This window comes from Falco biarmicus, chromosome 2, assembly GCF_023638135.1.
Source record: "Falco biarmicus isolate bFalBia1 chromosome 2, bFalBia1.pri, whole genome shotgun sequence".
In the NCBI taxonomy this organism is placed as follows: domain Eukaryota; kingdom Metazoa; phylum Chordata; class Aves; order Falconiformes; family Falconidae; genus Falco; species Falco biarmicus.
This window is the reverse complement of record NC_079289.1, coordinates 43,645,001-43,661,299: the sequence shown is the minus strand read 5'-3', so window position 1 is coordinate 43,661,299 and position 16,299 is coordinate 43,645,001. Positions and strand designations below refer to the sequence as shown.

At 35.3% G+C, this 16,299-nt stretch overlaps 1 protein-coding gene across 6 annotated transcripts in view; it reads left to right on the top strand.

The window, feature by feature from the left end:
• The window catches only part of DACH1 (dachshund family transcription factor 1), a 369,897-nt gene that overhangs the window by 182,243 nt on the left and 171,355 nt on the right, over positions 1-16,299 (top strand). For all 6 annotated transcript variants that reach the window (XM_056328962.1, XM_056328961.1, XM_056328959.1 and 3 more), the window contains exon 3: positions 9,207-9,368. In XM_056328962.1, the coding sequence (XP_056184937.1) occupies positions 9,207-9,368 (162 nt within the window). The remainder of the gene's footprint in view (positions 1-9,206; positions 9,369-16,299) is intronic.

Below are 16,299 nucleotides of genomic sequence, written 5' to 3'. Positions count from 1 at the left end.
AGTCCTTATCAGAGCTACTTCGTACAGTATCACAGTTCTGCATCACAGTACAATATTCTGCTATCACTGTGCTGTAATAGTACATTTAGCCCCATGCCTTGCCTCTGGCGCAGTGTAATGCATAATGGATCTGACAAAACTTAAAAAAGAAAAGAAAAAAAAAAAAGAAAAAAAAGAAAAGAGCCCCAAAGCCACAGTGCAGCTCTTGAAGTTGCAACACTTCAAGTGAATAGAGGGATGGAGGAGAGAGGACTCTCCTGACCCTTACAGGTGAATTCTTTACATTTTGCAATGTGAAAATTCTCTTACCTAACTTTCTGTGTTAATACAATGGTACATATGCCATGGATTTCTGGGATTTTTTCCAGCATTATATTGACCTCTGTCATTAGAATGCTTGGTGGAACCTGTTTTGCTCACTGCAAATACAGAGAGGCTATCAGAAGAACATTATAGAACTTGCCAGTATATATTGTAATATAAAGATTTCTGTTTTCTTTTTTTTGGAGTGAGAAACATTATATACTTTAAAACTAAATATGACAAAACAGAGTCAAAATTGTTCTTGAAAGATATTTTAGTTTTTATTTATACATGTGGCATATTCTTACACTGTTCATGAATAATCCTATGAAAACTTTCTTTAAAATATCTTGAAATAATTGTTTTTATTCTAAAGCTCTACTGAAGATATACTAATTAGCAACTATGATAATAATTAATCTCAGTTAGTGAAGGCAGTTATTTGCAGCTGAAGCCCTGAGTTCCTTTCCTTCTCTTTTCATGGGAAGGAATAGTGCTGTTTTCATTTCATGGGGAAGGCAGGAGCCTGAAATAAGTCTATAGATGACTGTTCTTGTGCACTGAAAGTGAGAATCCAATCTTGCTTCTTTGGGAAAAAATGTTACTTTGGGACCAAAGCCATAAAGGCCTCAAGGGCTTTGATACCACATGGCGTAAATATTGCTGGGCTGTTTCTTCAGTGTGTGGACCCAGGCAGAGAACAGCCAGGCACACACGTCTGTGGCAGACGCATCCATCCCACCAGAAGACATTAAAAGCTAAAACTGCACTGCGGCTGTCCACAGGTCAAATATTATTTTATTCTGAACTTGTTCTGATGCCACAAATACTTATACACATAAATAAGTTAGATTTCACACACATGATTAGGCCTTTGGAGTACAGTGAGCCTATTGGAAAGAATTTGGTGATGGTGTTTGCAAGGCTGAGCTTGGAAGTTGTAGGGAGATGTACTTCCACAGAGCCATCAGGCTGCCTCAACAGTGTTTAGATATTAGTTTAATCAAAGAACTGTGTGCTGTTACCCCAGGATCTGTGTCAAGCTGTGGATTAGGTTTATAAAAAAAGCTACAAAAGCTCCTGCTGGTTGAAAGATTATGAGTGTTTAGCTACATTACTGCTGTTCCAGGCATGAACACGTTCTTTCAGTATTTTTGAATTGTAGCAATGTTACGATTAATTAATTGTGTCTGCCTAGTTATAGATTAGACTAAAACTAAAGGCTAAAATTTTAAATACTACTGATTTTATTAGTGTTTTTGACTGTATAGCTTAAACTGAAATACACTTCTCTAAACTGGACTCAAAGAATATGCCAGTAAAAGACATTGTAGTTAGGCAAATCTAAGAATGTTAAGAAAATTCACAGCACACTAATAGCTACCAGTGACTGTCGTTATGCTAAACCTCTTAATTTCTTGTAACAGCGAGAATAGTGTTGTGAGAACATGAGATAATACACACAAAAAGAAGAAAGACACTTCTGTTTGCAAAAAGTGCAGGGAAGTTGTTCCCATAATAAGTCATTCTATTAAACAAGAGCCATTATTGCACGCTAGCAATGCAAATGTAAAACAGAAAGTCTGTTAGGAACCAAGCATCATTGTTAGCATAACATACTGTTAGTATATATATGTTTTCCCTTCCCAGTTTTTTTTTTTTTTAATTGCATGCTATTCAGTTAAAGAGATTGTGGATCAAGGTTCAACACTTAAGGAAAAGTATTTTTTTTATATTGTTCAAAGCTGACCTCTGCTTTTAAAAAGGCTTGATCTGCATTTTTTCATCTGTTTAGAAGCAGACATTTTTGGTTAAGAAATTGAAGACAATCTCTTTGTCTTTTTCCTAAGCTGGGGAGGTTGAGATAAAAAAGAATGCCTGCTTTAAAAGTCACACATGGCTGTAATTTAAGTTTTTTTTTTACCTCATTGTCCATAACAGTTGAAAGAAACCTTCAATGAAAGTTTATTAACTAGGCCAATGCCTGAGGCAATAAAGGTTCATTTATTACCAGTTTCTTGGCTGTTTTTCTTCTTCTATTTTTCCGTTAAACTCATAGCGTAAGATAATACTTCACAAAATTAAACCTTTGACCTTCTGTGGAGTTAAGTCGCCTTTGATTAGATAAAGTAACAATTTATGGTCCAGCATGAGGTTGCACATGAAATGAATAATGCAACAGACTGAATGAGAACTAAGAATCTATTGCTTTTGAAAAGATGACTGTTGTTGAAGAGAGAATGTTCTCTCTTAATTGTGTTGTAGTGATGCTGTATGCATTCCAGCAAGATTTTAAACTTTTGCTGAAAAGTACTATATAGCCAGAGTTCTGCAGTATCCATTGTTTAATTCTGTCACAATTGCACCAAGCCAATAATAAATTCACAGATTACAAAATCCTGTTAAGCTATAACACTTAGTAATTTGTTGAGGTATTTGAAATGCACTTCATGATTTCACTTTTACTCTTCAGTGAAAGGAATAAATCCATAATAAAGAATAACTTCATGGAATGTAAGTCCATCAGTTCCGTAAATGGCAAATATTAGTGGTAAAATGATATTTACACATTTTTTTGCAGCATCATTGAACCTTCCAGTAGTTTTCATTTAGAAAATAAAACTATTAAGTTTTATCTACATTTAACAAAACAAATCAAGAGGACACTACTTTCTAGATCAATGTTTTATTTCTGCAACTGTGTTATTAATTATGGAGACACATTGTAAGTAAAAAGGTTTTTAGACTGAAGATTGCTGCGGACATTTAGCTCTTTTGCTTGTTTATTTTAAATTCAATACCCAGATCTCAAAATTCATATTGCAATTTAGGAGTAGTTACAGGAAAAAGGTCTGATTAGTCTGATGAACAACAGATGGTTTGAGCTTCAAATACACTGGTTTTCTCCCAGTGCAAGACTGGCAATTTCATTTTAGTTGCACCAGTCTAAACCAGATCACATGGCTGAATTTTTCTAAGTATTCTTTCTTTAACAACATTTAACATTTATGTATGTATGTATGTTACATGACTCCTTTAATAAGAGCCCTTTTAAAGATGTTAAAAAATGATCTGAATGAGCAGTGTATTCCGAACCATGCAAGCTGAGCAGGAAAGTATGGCTGGAAGGGACAGACAAGAATTTCCCGATATCACAAAATAACAGGTCATGAAATTTTTAGGGTATACCAATATTGTTGTATTGGATCAATCCAGGCAGCTTAACAGAAATATGACTTCTGAATAACTGTGAGATTCCAGGCCTACATTATACATAATGAATGCTACTAATGAAACAGTATATGTTAGCGGAACATTACAGTGTGGGCTGAAGTTCCCCTTTCTGCAATCCCGTGTATGTAATCAGACCTCTGTCCTCCTGCAGATTGCTTTCCCCTTGTTGTTTTATGAATCATACTATATAAAACACCTGTTGGATTACAGGCTAAGGTTAGGATCTTATTTCATTTGAAGTAACTGGGCAGCCGCATAGTAAGCTACCAAAAATTTGGACCCATTGAAACCAGTGCAATAATCTACAGTGATTGGGGTCAGGTCCTAGGAGGTAACCCTGCCTTTCTTTCTCAGGCAGAGTTTTTTAGATTTTAGTGAGAATTTTGCTCAAGTAAGAACCTCAACGTGAAATATTTGAATTAAGTCAAGAAAATACATGAATTATTTTCAAGTCAGTATCATTGAAATAGACTATAAGAAAAAGGTTTAAGCATTACTTTGAAATAATGAAAGGAGTTCTTTCAGAATTTAGATGAGTTTTGGACCTCCTCCCATGCAATAAATTAAGTATTTCTGCAGAATGAGCTTTCTAGTAAATAAATGAAATTTAAGTGTGACACACTGCTGACAATTGCGTTTCGGTGTTCTACCTGTTCTGTCATGGCAGAAGTAAGGTCTCTTGAAAATGTTCTCAAAGTCCTAAAGAAAGAGGTTGTGAAAATATGTATATATATTAGTGGTTTTTTTATGTACCCATAAATAGGTATAGATATGGTTTAAATAAAAGAAGGTAACAGTTATAGTAAGGATGTTATTAATTATTTATTGGAATAACTATTAGGCATGGTAATGTGAAGAAAGTTCAAAGTGAATTAAGGTCGATTAATTAAATAATTTTATAAGTTGTCCCAGGACCAAGTTTAGGCATTCAACTTAATAATGTGTATTTTGAGACATATTTGAGGCTGAAAAAGTTACACTGTTAGGTCCTTTTCTTTTTTCCTTCGTAAATAGGGTGTGTTGTAAGCTGCTTGTACCATCAAAACTGAAATTTTTAAGAGCTCTGTCTCAAGGCAGGGAATAGGATTTGCTGGAAGGCAGAAACCCTGGATGTGATTTAGTGCCCACCAGTAATTTGTACACATTTTGAAAATCTGTCATGACATATGACAGCTCTCTTGGGCGTTTTGCTATTATAACAGAATTGTTTTCTGAAGATGCTATGTTTTTTGTCATTGTTTTCCATTTTATTCACTCATTTTTCAGCATTGGAGACCACACATACTGGGCATACTTCTGGTCTCATTCTCACCCACAGAATTCTGACTTCAGTAGAGTTGTATGGGTGTAAATTAGACTAGAACTTGGCAGGGGAAAGCTTATGATTATATTTGGCAGAGGCAGCAGGCTGCAACTTTATTAACATAATTAACAGCTACAAACACACCCAACAGGCCAAAGTAATCTAGTGACAGAAAAGAGAAGGTCTTTGTAGGAAACAACCATTCGCGCTTTCTTTTGGTGTTCTGCTTCTTGTTCCTGAGTTCCTACTAAGGCTTGGAGAGCTTTCAATTGAGCTGTAATTCAAATTCATACAGCTCCTACAAGACACCTTGAACAGACTTTTGCTGATGAGACTATAGGAACTGTCAGCAATACGGAGATTACTTCAGAAGCATGATGGCTGAATTGAACTTTACTTTCTGATGTTTTGCTTTTGAATTAAATTGTTGGACAAGATTAATTGCACACAGTAAGAGATTTAAATGAATAGCTTTATAAAGCGTTAAAGTTCTAACTATGTCACATGGGAAAAAACCTGTAAGGTTTAAATGAATAAATGTATTTAATGCATAAAATGTCTAGGCTAATTTTTTAATTCCTTTACTAACATCTTTTATTGAAAAAACATACTTTATTCATCCATCTTAGTTATACTGCTGTGGTTGTGGTAATTTAATATTCCTGCTCTTCGCTAATCTTCTGGTTCAACAGAAGTAAACAATAGGTTTCATAAATTAAAAATACGCTCTTCAGAACATGCTTCTAAAGATAAAAAACAAGGCTGTAAACATTTATGACTGAAACAAACTAGATTGTTCAAATACTGCCATGATGTATCATGTATATCAATATGGCACTGATATCAGTTAGAATGCAAACAAGGTTTTAAATGATGTGCCCCTTCATTTCAGCTGGAGAATCCGCTTTACACCATCTGCCTATCAGATGGTTAGGAACCAGGACTGCGTATTAATGCCACATGTTCGATTTTCTTTCCTCTTGTAATGGTTAGATTCATATTGCTAATAGCTGTGCATGAGCACTGTCGATGAAATTTGTGTGACGATGGAGTGATGAGATATTTATAAAGCTGCCTGTCTCACTGCATAATCAGCAGGAAGAATGCCAGACATAAACAACTTATCAATTTCAGAATATTAATGACAGCTACCATTGACTTTAATCCATTGAATATTTTGGCCTGGATACTTTTTAGCTGTTCAAGTAAATATTTGTAAAGAATAAAAAATATCTAACTGACCGGTATGATCCTTATTTCTTTCATTTCAGTTGCCTTTAAAGGTGACTTCTGGTTATCTCATAGGTGAAGATAAAATTTCTGTAGTGAAGTGTAGTTTGGAAATTTCTTAGCTACTTATACGAGTGAAGTGTTACTAGGTAAGATTTAGGTCAAAAGGCTTTTTTGAACAACAAATTTTAAAAACATCCCAAGTCTTTACCCAAGTATATACCCATACCTAAACTTCAAAGTTTAGTTTTTTAAAATACACATCATAGATACAGAAGCTTATTGACCTCTTGTGTTTGGCTCTCTTTGCTACTGAGATTAGTGAGGTAAGTCGAGCCTTGTGCTGGAGAGAGTTTTGTCTGTAGTATACCACAGTATGCCACAGCGCACCAGGGATTATAATGCAAGGGGCTGTAGTAACTGGCTCAGGACCTTCCTTGCCACTTGCAAGACTATATTGTGACAGTCAAGTGATAGGAAAACGTAACAGTAAAGCAGAAACTGTGCTGTAGACTGGAATTGCTGTGAAGAATGGCATTAAGCTATAGTTCTGAGGATTATTCCTTACATTTACCCTCCTCTTATACCAGTGCTTATACGAGACATGCATTTCAATTCATATAGTTTAAATTAATTGCTGTATAGCAAAGTAATCATTTCAATCACGTGGTTTATGAGAGAAGGAATGAAATTAGTCGTTCAATTTTTGCTTTTTTAAATTATCATTTATTATCACAAGCGTTATCTTGTGAAAATTTTACTACAGAACTAAGCAATCCGTATTTTACTTTCCCAGTCCCTATGCAAAGATTATGGCTTCCTTTAGAGAGCAGCATTATGTCCTGCTTTGGTGAGAAGCACTGAAGCATACTTTTTAAAAAAAAAAAATTGTAGCAAAAGCGAGTTCATATTTTAGCAGTTCTGCAGTGGGGTCATTACTTGAGTGAGATGTAGTATTTACAGGTGGGCTCACAATCCTACCTCCCGTCTCTGTTCAACATGGAAATTACTCTAATACTTAGAAGTGCTTAAAAACTGCTGGTCTAGGAGTGCAGTCACAACCAAAAGTTTGAGCCTTTTGTTGTATTCATGGTTATATTGTATCTGAATATTCCTCTGAAGGATTGTTCTGTAAAGATGCTAGTTTTAGCTTGTCAGTGATGTATATAAAAAAGGAAGTATAGGTTATTGTATTGTTTAATGAACACAGGATGCAAACCAAGGTTCAGAGGTGCACCATCCCTTTTTCTGTGGCCTAATTTAGGGACTGTAACAAATTTGTATAATGTGTAACTTCATATCCTTCCCCTAAGGTAAAAATATCATTGGAAGCAATCCATGTTATTGTCAATACCTTCTGAACATCAGAACATGCACAATTTTTAATAGCAGAAGAAGCTAAAATGTAATTAAACCCTCATATTTATCCACCTTCCAATTTGATTTTTGGCTTCTGGTACATCTTCTTCTACCTGAAATAGCTGTTTTTTAAATAATATTGATCTGCTATGCAGAATGTAATTATCACATACTTGGTAATTCTCATTGCACTTGGAGGTGTTAGAAGTCAGCCTGTGAGGAGGGCTGGGAGGCTGGCACTGTTTGCTAATCTTCACGTGGTCATGCAAAGAAGGGAGAGCAACCTTGAGTCAAGCCACAATATATTCAAAGGCACCTCTTATGCTACCACATTGCTTTCCAGCTGTCCATTGACCTTTGGCCTTCTCCCTGCTGGATTATGCCTTCTGTCCGTCCCCATTGCTAGCTGAAAGCATGGCAAGAGTGACCACAAGAGGCCCTTGGAAGCAATGATGGTAGCAATATTTACCTCAGCAGCCTGGGATTATTTGCTTATTTGGTCTTCCCTGCTAAATTGCACTCCTCCTATGCTGGGCAGCATCCTTGGCCCACTGGAATAGTAAATTGTGGAGTTAATTCCTCCTGAGATCCATAAGACACTTCACACCTCTCAGAGTAGCTAAAAATCAGACAAGCAAGCACCTTTAAACTAATTACACTGAGTTTTTTTCAAGCCTTCTCCAGAGTCAGGGCAAGAATCCTGATTCAGAATGACGGAGGGTCTCTCCTCTTGTGGCATCACCGGCTGAGGGATGAGATTCTGTAATTGCATAAAACTTACCTAGTTTAATGTCTTCTCTTTCATGTCTTATGTTTAGTTCTCTGATTTCCATCCCTGCCCCCTGGATCAATGGCGTGGGGCAGGCAGCTCTTGTGACGTTTTCACAGTGACTTCTCTCTGCTGCCAGCCAGGCTGGGACCTAGGGGTCTTGGGTGGGTAATGGCACGGTGTGGGGACTGGTTAAAGGCTGTATCTAATTTTGAGTTTTGAAGGCATTACTGGACGGCTTCTCTAATTGCCTCTGACAAGAAGAAATATTCTCATTTTTGTAGAACATTCTTGTGAATGGCTGGATGGCAGAAGTTTGGTTTGGTAGGAAAAATGCTTGGATGGCCTGAAGATGGCTTTGGGATTGGTTTTAAATGGGTTTAATAATTCCTCTTCACACTGATAAATATCTTAACGTCTGGAAATTTAGGGAAAGTAAAAAAAAGTATTTTACCAATGTTCTGCATTACTAACCTTTCTTCTAAAAATGCTTCCTAAAATGACCGCATCTCGCTGTTATGTGTGAAATGAGAAATAAATATCTGAGTTCTTTCATCTGTTACTCTAGAAAATATAGACCTGTTTTTTCCTGTTTTCTTTAGCATGTCAAACATTTGAGATCTAAAGGGTTGGGTTTTTTTTCCAAGTATAGCTATGTGCATGTTGACCTAATCATAACCAAACACTTAAGACACCATTTTGAAGCTAAGTTGGATTTCTGAAAGCATTTATTTGTAGTTGTAGTTAGTTATGATTGTATTATGATTGCAGTTACTGGATAATAAGTTAAGATTTAGGTGGATATATAAAAATAACTAACTAAACACGATGTGAAGCATTTTACTTGAAAAATTTTATAGCTTTCAAATCTATCAAGAGGAATAATATTCTGCAGTGTTCTCCATTCATTACGTAGCAAGCATGAAGGAAGAATAACAGTCTTAGTCTGTACAATAATGAAGAATCATAGAATATTGTATATTAAATTTTGTTCATACTTCTTTGCAGGCCTGACAGCAGCAGCTGCAGCAGCAGCAGCTGCCACCAACGCCGCCATAGCAGAAGCAATGAAAGTGAAAAAAATTAAATTGGAAGCTATGTCCAACTATCATGCAAATAATAACCAGCATGGAGCAGACTCTGAAAATGGAGATCTGAATTCAAGCGTCGGTAAGTCTCAGACACAGCATTATTATAAGTCCATAATGCTCTGATATTTTATTAAAATGGTGATCATTCTGGACTTGATTCTGAAGTCCTTGATTTGGTGTAGAAAGTTGCATATTTGTTTTCCTTTCCATACTTTTTTAGTTTTGTTTTGTATCTGACCTTTACATCAGCATTCAGTGTTGCTGTTACTATTACAAAAACATTATTTCCTTTGCAGGTTACTTTTGCAGACTCCAGTTAATATTTTCCATGAAAGAAAGTGGTTTGATTGCTTAGAGTTCATTTTTCAAAGTACAGGTGGGGTGACAGATGATGGTGTCAAAGTGAAATTTAACAGTGTCTCCTGCTCGGTGTGCTGGGTATTGACTTTAGGTAATTCAGAACACAAGCTTGAAAGCAAAATATTTCATACTTTCATGTGCTCTGTGACAAAAGGAAAACATACATACACAATAAATTATTGCCATGCTCTGCAGTTCCTATCATATTTTATTTTAATAAACACATTCTTAAAATGTAGTTAACAGGTTTTTCCATTTCTTAAGCAGCCATCAGCAACTCTTGTTCTTTCTGAAAAAAAGATTTTTTTTCAGTGTACTTTATTCATTTGTTTGGACAATTTGTTTTGCTAAAGCATACTTCAAAGCTAGAATAACTTTTTGTTGTTGTTGATTAAATCTTTAATCATCTGTGTGTGTCTACTGTAAAATGTTTTGTTATGCCATTTCATTGTATTGGCTCCTTTTATCATGTTGAGACAGTATTAACTCAGCAACAGAAATTCAATGACAAGGAGGTACGTTCAGAAGACTGCAAGCAAGATTGGTGTATATTGGAAGAAAATGGCTTAAGATAGGGATTTTTTTGTTTGTTTTTATTTTGGGTCTTTTGTTTAGCTTTGCTTATTTTTTCAGTTTTTCATCTCCTAAGTACATTTGAAATGAGCCTTAGAGAGTTATGTACTCTCCTTAACATAAATAAATATGTGTTTGTGAACAGCAATTCTGTACAGTTCAGTAGGCATTGGTAGGCTATTGTTTAGAAATAATGCAAATTGCAGTTCAAAGACTGGTTCGCTTAGGCACACACTATTTTAAATCACAACAGTATGTATGCATTACTGCATAAGGAGATGGCCAGATGTTTTATTTTCCTTTTAAAGAAAGCCTAAAATAATGCGTCTGTGATGGTGAAGAAAATAGTCTTTAATGAGTGTGTTAGTACTCAGATACCAACACATGCAGTTAGTAGAATATTAGTGGAAGGATTGTCCTCTTGGAGAGAAGGCACGAGGGAGTAGAGAGCAGGTGTCTGAAATCTGAGAGGAGGACATAGGTACAAATGAAGTGGAAGGACCAGGTGGCCCCTAACGTACTGGAAGAAAAGTGAAGTAATGAGAAAGAGTGAAAAGTGTGAATGCAAACTGAGAGGATAAAGAGTCTGTACGAGAACTAGAAGCTACTTTAGATTTGAATTTCATACTTAGAAGAAATGTGAAATAAAATGCTCAAATATTGGATTATAGAACTTTTCTGCTTGGTGGTTCTAGTGACAGACCACTTGTATATCCATGGAAATGGAAAAGTTAACAGGTAACATCTAAACCATGTGAAGTATTTGTAGGAGTTGAGGGTGTATCTGAATTTCCTCTGAATAAAAAAGATCTATTTTGAAATCATTGTTTGAGGTGTAATTTAGATAACTAATCTGCTTTTACAGAGCTTAATCATTTTCCCTGTTTAAGAAAATACATTCTAGCTATTTTAGTAGGGCAAAGTAAGCGAAGCAAGATTATTTATTGTCATTGTCAAAATTTCCTCTCAGCCCCTTAACTTACTTGTTAACTTCAGTTAATTTCTCGATTTAACTGAAGAATTGAGTTCGTTTTGTTCAGAAAAAAATGGCTCTTCTGAGTAGAGTGAATAGCATTCCAGTTGTGTCCATTCCATGAGGAATGGTTCTGGAAGTACAGTGTGCTTGTCTGTTTATCCAGTCTTGAGCTATATTCTTCCTATGGAGATCTTCTCAAAAATAGTTTGCATTTACTTGTTTCTTCTATAGTGAGCCCTATCTAGGGTCCAGTGTTGGTTCTGCCCATGAAATCAGAAAAGTGATTCCTACTGCTCCTAATGCCAGGGTATTAATAGGTTCATTGAGAGTTAAGTATCTATTTATTAGTTCTCTTAACAAGAACTCGCATTTCAAAGGTGTTGCTTTGTAGTAGGTGTGTGCTTTTTTCGCCCCCCCCTTTGCATTTTTTCAGATGTTTATGTCTTTTCAAATAAATGTTATCAAGTCCATATACCTTTAATGTTTTAAATTATGTCTTGTTAGGCTTAAATTCAGAATATTAAGTTATTGAATGTTGTCAGGAGGAAGAAATAAACCAAAAGAAAATAACCTGATTTTGTCTTGTATTTTAAATTGTTATGTGCCTGACCAAACTGAAAAGGAACAAACAAACTAACCAGGCTGAAAGCTGAACTGAAACATCTGGGCCCATATGTAACAGACATTATGGTATATTAGTGTATATGAATTGATTATACTGTGTTCTTAGGGTGTTCCAATGCCTATGTAAAAGAAGAGAAATGAAATGTAGGCTCAAGTAGAGTTGAATTGTCAGGCTTACTTTTGAATTGTCTTGCTTTTTGGTTTTAATCAGATGCTTAATGTGAATTATAGAAGTCATTTTTGTAGATGAACATTGTATAATTATACAGAGCACTACACAAATTTATTAACTTGGTCCTTTGAAGCAATAGCCAAAAGGTTAGTGAGTGAAGGGAGTTAAAGGAAGCCAGTGATACTAATAAGTAATTATTTTATATCCCTCAGTTTTGCTGGTAACCTTGAGCTTGCATCCTCCCACCAGAATTATCATTTTAGAAGGGGGGAAAAAAAGGGAAAAAAAAATTACAGAGGAATCACAGTGAGGTATTAGCACACTGAGTAAAATATATGGCTGCAACGCCTTTCTCCCCCATCCACAATCAATTGGATTCTTTTACTTTAATATTTACTTGCTAAGATGAGATGCTAGTCTGCATGGTGATAAACAGTCTGCTACTGGCATCTGAAGGTGACCTGTCAGTTCATATGGACAAATCTCCTGCTTACTGAAATGTACAAAATAAATCATTAAAGCAGGCAGGTGCTCATTCCCAGATTTAAATCACCATAGATTTATGATTTGAATTAATGCTTCATTTGGTCATAGAAATAGATGCTGAGACAAATGATATGCAGTGGTTGGGGCTTCCATACTGTAGCCATCCTAATATTGATTACTGAGATGTCTTTGCAATCTCTTGTTTATATCAAGTACTGTCTTGTGACAGCTTGGCTGATATGAGCTACATTGCAGATAAGAAGGAAAAATGTCCTGGGTTCTTTTTAGTGGCAATTCTACATACAACATGCAGGATAGATAAATTATTGGTTTTTTTGTTTAAAAAATGAGTTCCGTATGGCAGCAAACAAAACAGAGATTATGCTGTGTATTTTTTTTATTTATTTTTAGATTTAAATGCAGAATTAAGAGAGTGACAAGGTCAAACTTTAAATTTCATGAAAGAGGTTCTACTCTGTGTCATATTAACGTCTTAGGATGATATTAAGAGCAGTTGCATATTTACCATCTTATGCTCTGAAGCCATGGATAGGTAGAGCAGCTCAATTATTTCCTTGCTGCTTAAGTATTTACCGCCCTGCTATCATACTTCATTAACTTGCAGCAGGAAAAGAGAGAAGTCTTTGAAAATAAATATGTTTAAAGCTATTTCTGTGAGCTAGGCTTTGCTATCTATAACTTGGTAGGAAGTGAAGAACAGTCCGTATACTTTTGCTTCCCGAACATTTTATATAATGAAAACACTACGCATACACATTAGGGAATACTCAAAGGATTTGTAAAGACCTTTGCCACTTGCTACAATCTGACTCATAAAACTTGTAAACAACTATCAACAATAGTAAATTACTTGCTTAGTAGGAAATGAGTTCATATCTATTCAAAATGTGATCTCAAAACAGATGTCCCAAGAAAATGTCATTGTTTAAACTAAATTCATACAAAAAAAATAATGCTATTATATCTTTAAGGAAGTGAAGCAATCATGAAGACTTTGGTGTTCTCAGTTTCTAAACACAGTTAGGAAATACAAGGCAACATTTTACACTTGGCGAGCATGTTAATCCATAAACAACCACAAAATGTGTTGAAAATTAAGAGGTTTTCTTGGCATGTTAGGTTTCCTATTCATCTGCATTACCTTGCAGTATTTAAAATTATGAGACAAATGCAAGGTTTCCTGTGATCTGTTGTTCAAAAGTAAGGATTGCTTGCATACTATTATTCTTTTTTTTTCATCCAGAATCAGAGATAAAATGATTAAGGTGAAATTATTTTTCTCCAGTGACCTTGCCCAATAATAGAACAGTACAAAATGCAGTCATTTCCTTTTTCTAAACACACATGTCTATTTTGAAGGAAAGGATTACTTTTATGGTTTCAGGAAAAAGTCTTGGAGACCTTGAAAAAGCAAATAAAAGGAAACAGAGAATGCAGGCCACTGAGCACAGCTCTGCAGTTGCACATCTGATTCTCTGCCTTGGCAATGTTAATGAACCTCAAATCCTCCCTATAATTAGATGAGGGAATTGCTTATATTTTCAAACAGATGATGCTGCTATAATGAAACGATTGACAGGGAACTTAAGAGTGTCTACAGTAGTCATTTGGTTTCTGGGTTTGGGTTTTTTTTTCTTTTTTCTTTTTTTTTTTTAAAGTGTAAAAGAAGATTGGCTGTAGATACAGGTCCTGGGAGAGGTAGTAATTTACACAGAATGCTATGACAGGTGTCTTTGTATAGCACAGAAATGAAATGGAAGAGAGAGGAATGATGGGCAGGTACAGCAATTTTTTGGGAGGGGGTGTCCTGTGCTTATTCTGCTTGGGTTCTTTAAAAGGGGCCGAGACTCAAGAGATGGATCCGGATTGAGTGCACAGCTGTAACTGCTGATGAGCTAATTGCTCCTTATCTCTCAGCCCCATTCATCTTCATTTTTTACCAATTACTGAGAATTATCTGTGTTCTCAGTTGGATATGAGAGTTAATCCTTTTTGGTTAAGCTGGCAGTACTGTGAGCAGATTCCAAATCATAGGGTGAAAAAGCCAGAGCAAGCTTGTACTCAAATGCTCTCCAGTTCAATGACAGTATCACTAGTTCATAAGAATTTTTCTGTTGTTTAACAGATTAAACACTATTTTTTTCTCCTTTAGTATTTTTATCAATATTTTTCTCTTAGCATAAAGTGAATTTTTATATTCCTAGGTGGATGAATGTTCTCCCTTTCTTGCAAAAATGAAAATAAGATAAACATTAACTTCAGACCAGAAGGATTATTTGCAGTGTGTTGGTGTTTATAGTATGATACTTAACACTTTTAACGACAAGGCTGTGTATGCAACACTGACATCATGGCATCTTAGACAAATGCTTGTCAGTGACATATATCTACTTTTGTAAACTTCTTTGAGATCTGTGGATGAAAAGCATTGTCTGGGTGCTAGCAAAGGCATAATCATACAGCCTTAAGGACAAACGTGCTATGTTGAGGACATCGTATTTCAAGCTAAAGCAATGTTTTTTTAAAATTGTGCTTTGGGAATGCATAGAAAACCAGAAAAGATAATTTTGTTATAATCAGGTCACTAAATTTTGTTTTGGAATTGTACTTGTATTTATGATGGCATGGGAAAAAAAATATCTTGGATTTTCATAGCTAAAATGTAGTGTTAGTCTGTCAACCAAGAATATAATTTCTCCAGATCTGCTTCCCTAGCCTTTAATTGTGATTGTTAAATTTGCTAAACAAGGCAAGGAATTGGAGGCTATGATCTGAACATTAGTTAGTAAATTAAGGGAATTATTAGCAAAGATTCAGCATCTCATCTTGGACAGTCGGTTGTGTTATAATGATGAGTCCCTCTTCTAGATTAAATCCTCACTGTGGGATTCGCTGGAACAAATGTAGACATTTGCATCGAAGTTAGTCACCTTGGACTCAACAGGCAGAAATAGGCAATTGTAGGGGTGATCCATCCCATCCTGAAGTAGGTGGCAAAACTAGGCCAGATAAATTGCAGCTTACAAGTGCTCAGTTGTACTACTACTGAGTTGTAGTTACATAAATAAAGTTAAATGAATGAATCTCACCCTCAATATGTGCAATTAATGTTTGCTGGAATAAGATTTGAAGGAGTTAACAGGTTTTTCCAAGACACAGTAATGGCAAAATGGTGCTTGAGACACAGTGAAATGGGAAAGAAAAAAATATAAAATCTACTTTTCAAAACCAGCAGGTGAGAAGTCTAGGTACTAACCCAGAAAATTATTTAGATATGAATGTACTCATTTTCTGATTGTATTAGTTATATCACTTCTGAAAAAGCTGATTTTACCTACATAAGACATACTGAGACAACAGGCTTCTATAACTGCAGAAGCAAAAGCTTCCTGTGTGATTTTTGTGCTCTGGGCCTGCTATGAAGCTGTATCAAGTTCATTAAAAAATCTAAATGATTAAGTCTATCTTGTCAGCAAGTTAAAAAAAAAAAAAAGGCTATTTTCCTGTTCCGTGCAAGATAATCCTAATTGGATAAACAGTTGGATAATTCAATCTTCGATACATTTTTTTTTTTATTTTCAAAATGCACACTTTATTCTTATGGCCATTTTCCTTGTATGAAAATAATGAAATTGTTAAGCTTTTATGCAGTTTTGTTTCATTGCTATTTGTTATGGGCAGTAAATAAACATGATACTGTGGATGTTCTATATTAAGAAATGCTTTATACACACCTTATTTTGCTAAGTATTTGTGATGGTCTATAGGATCATCTTTCAGAAATATTACTTAGAAGTT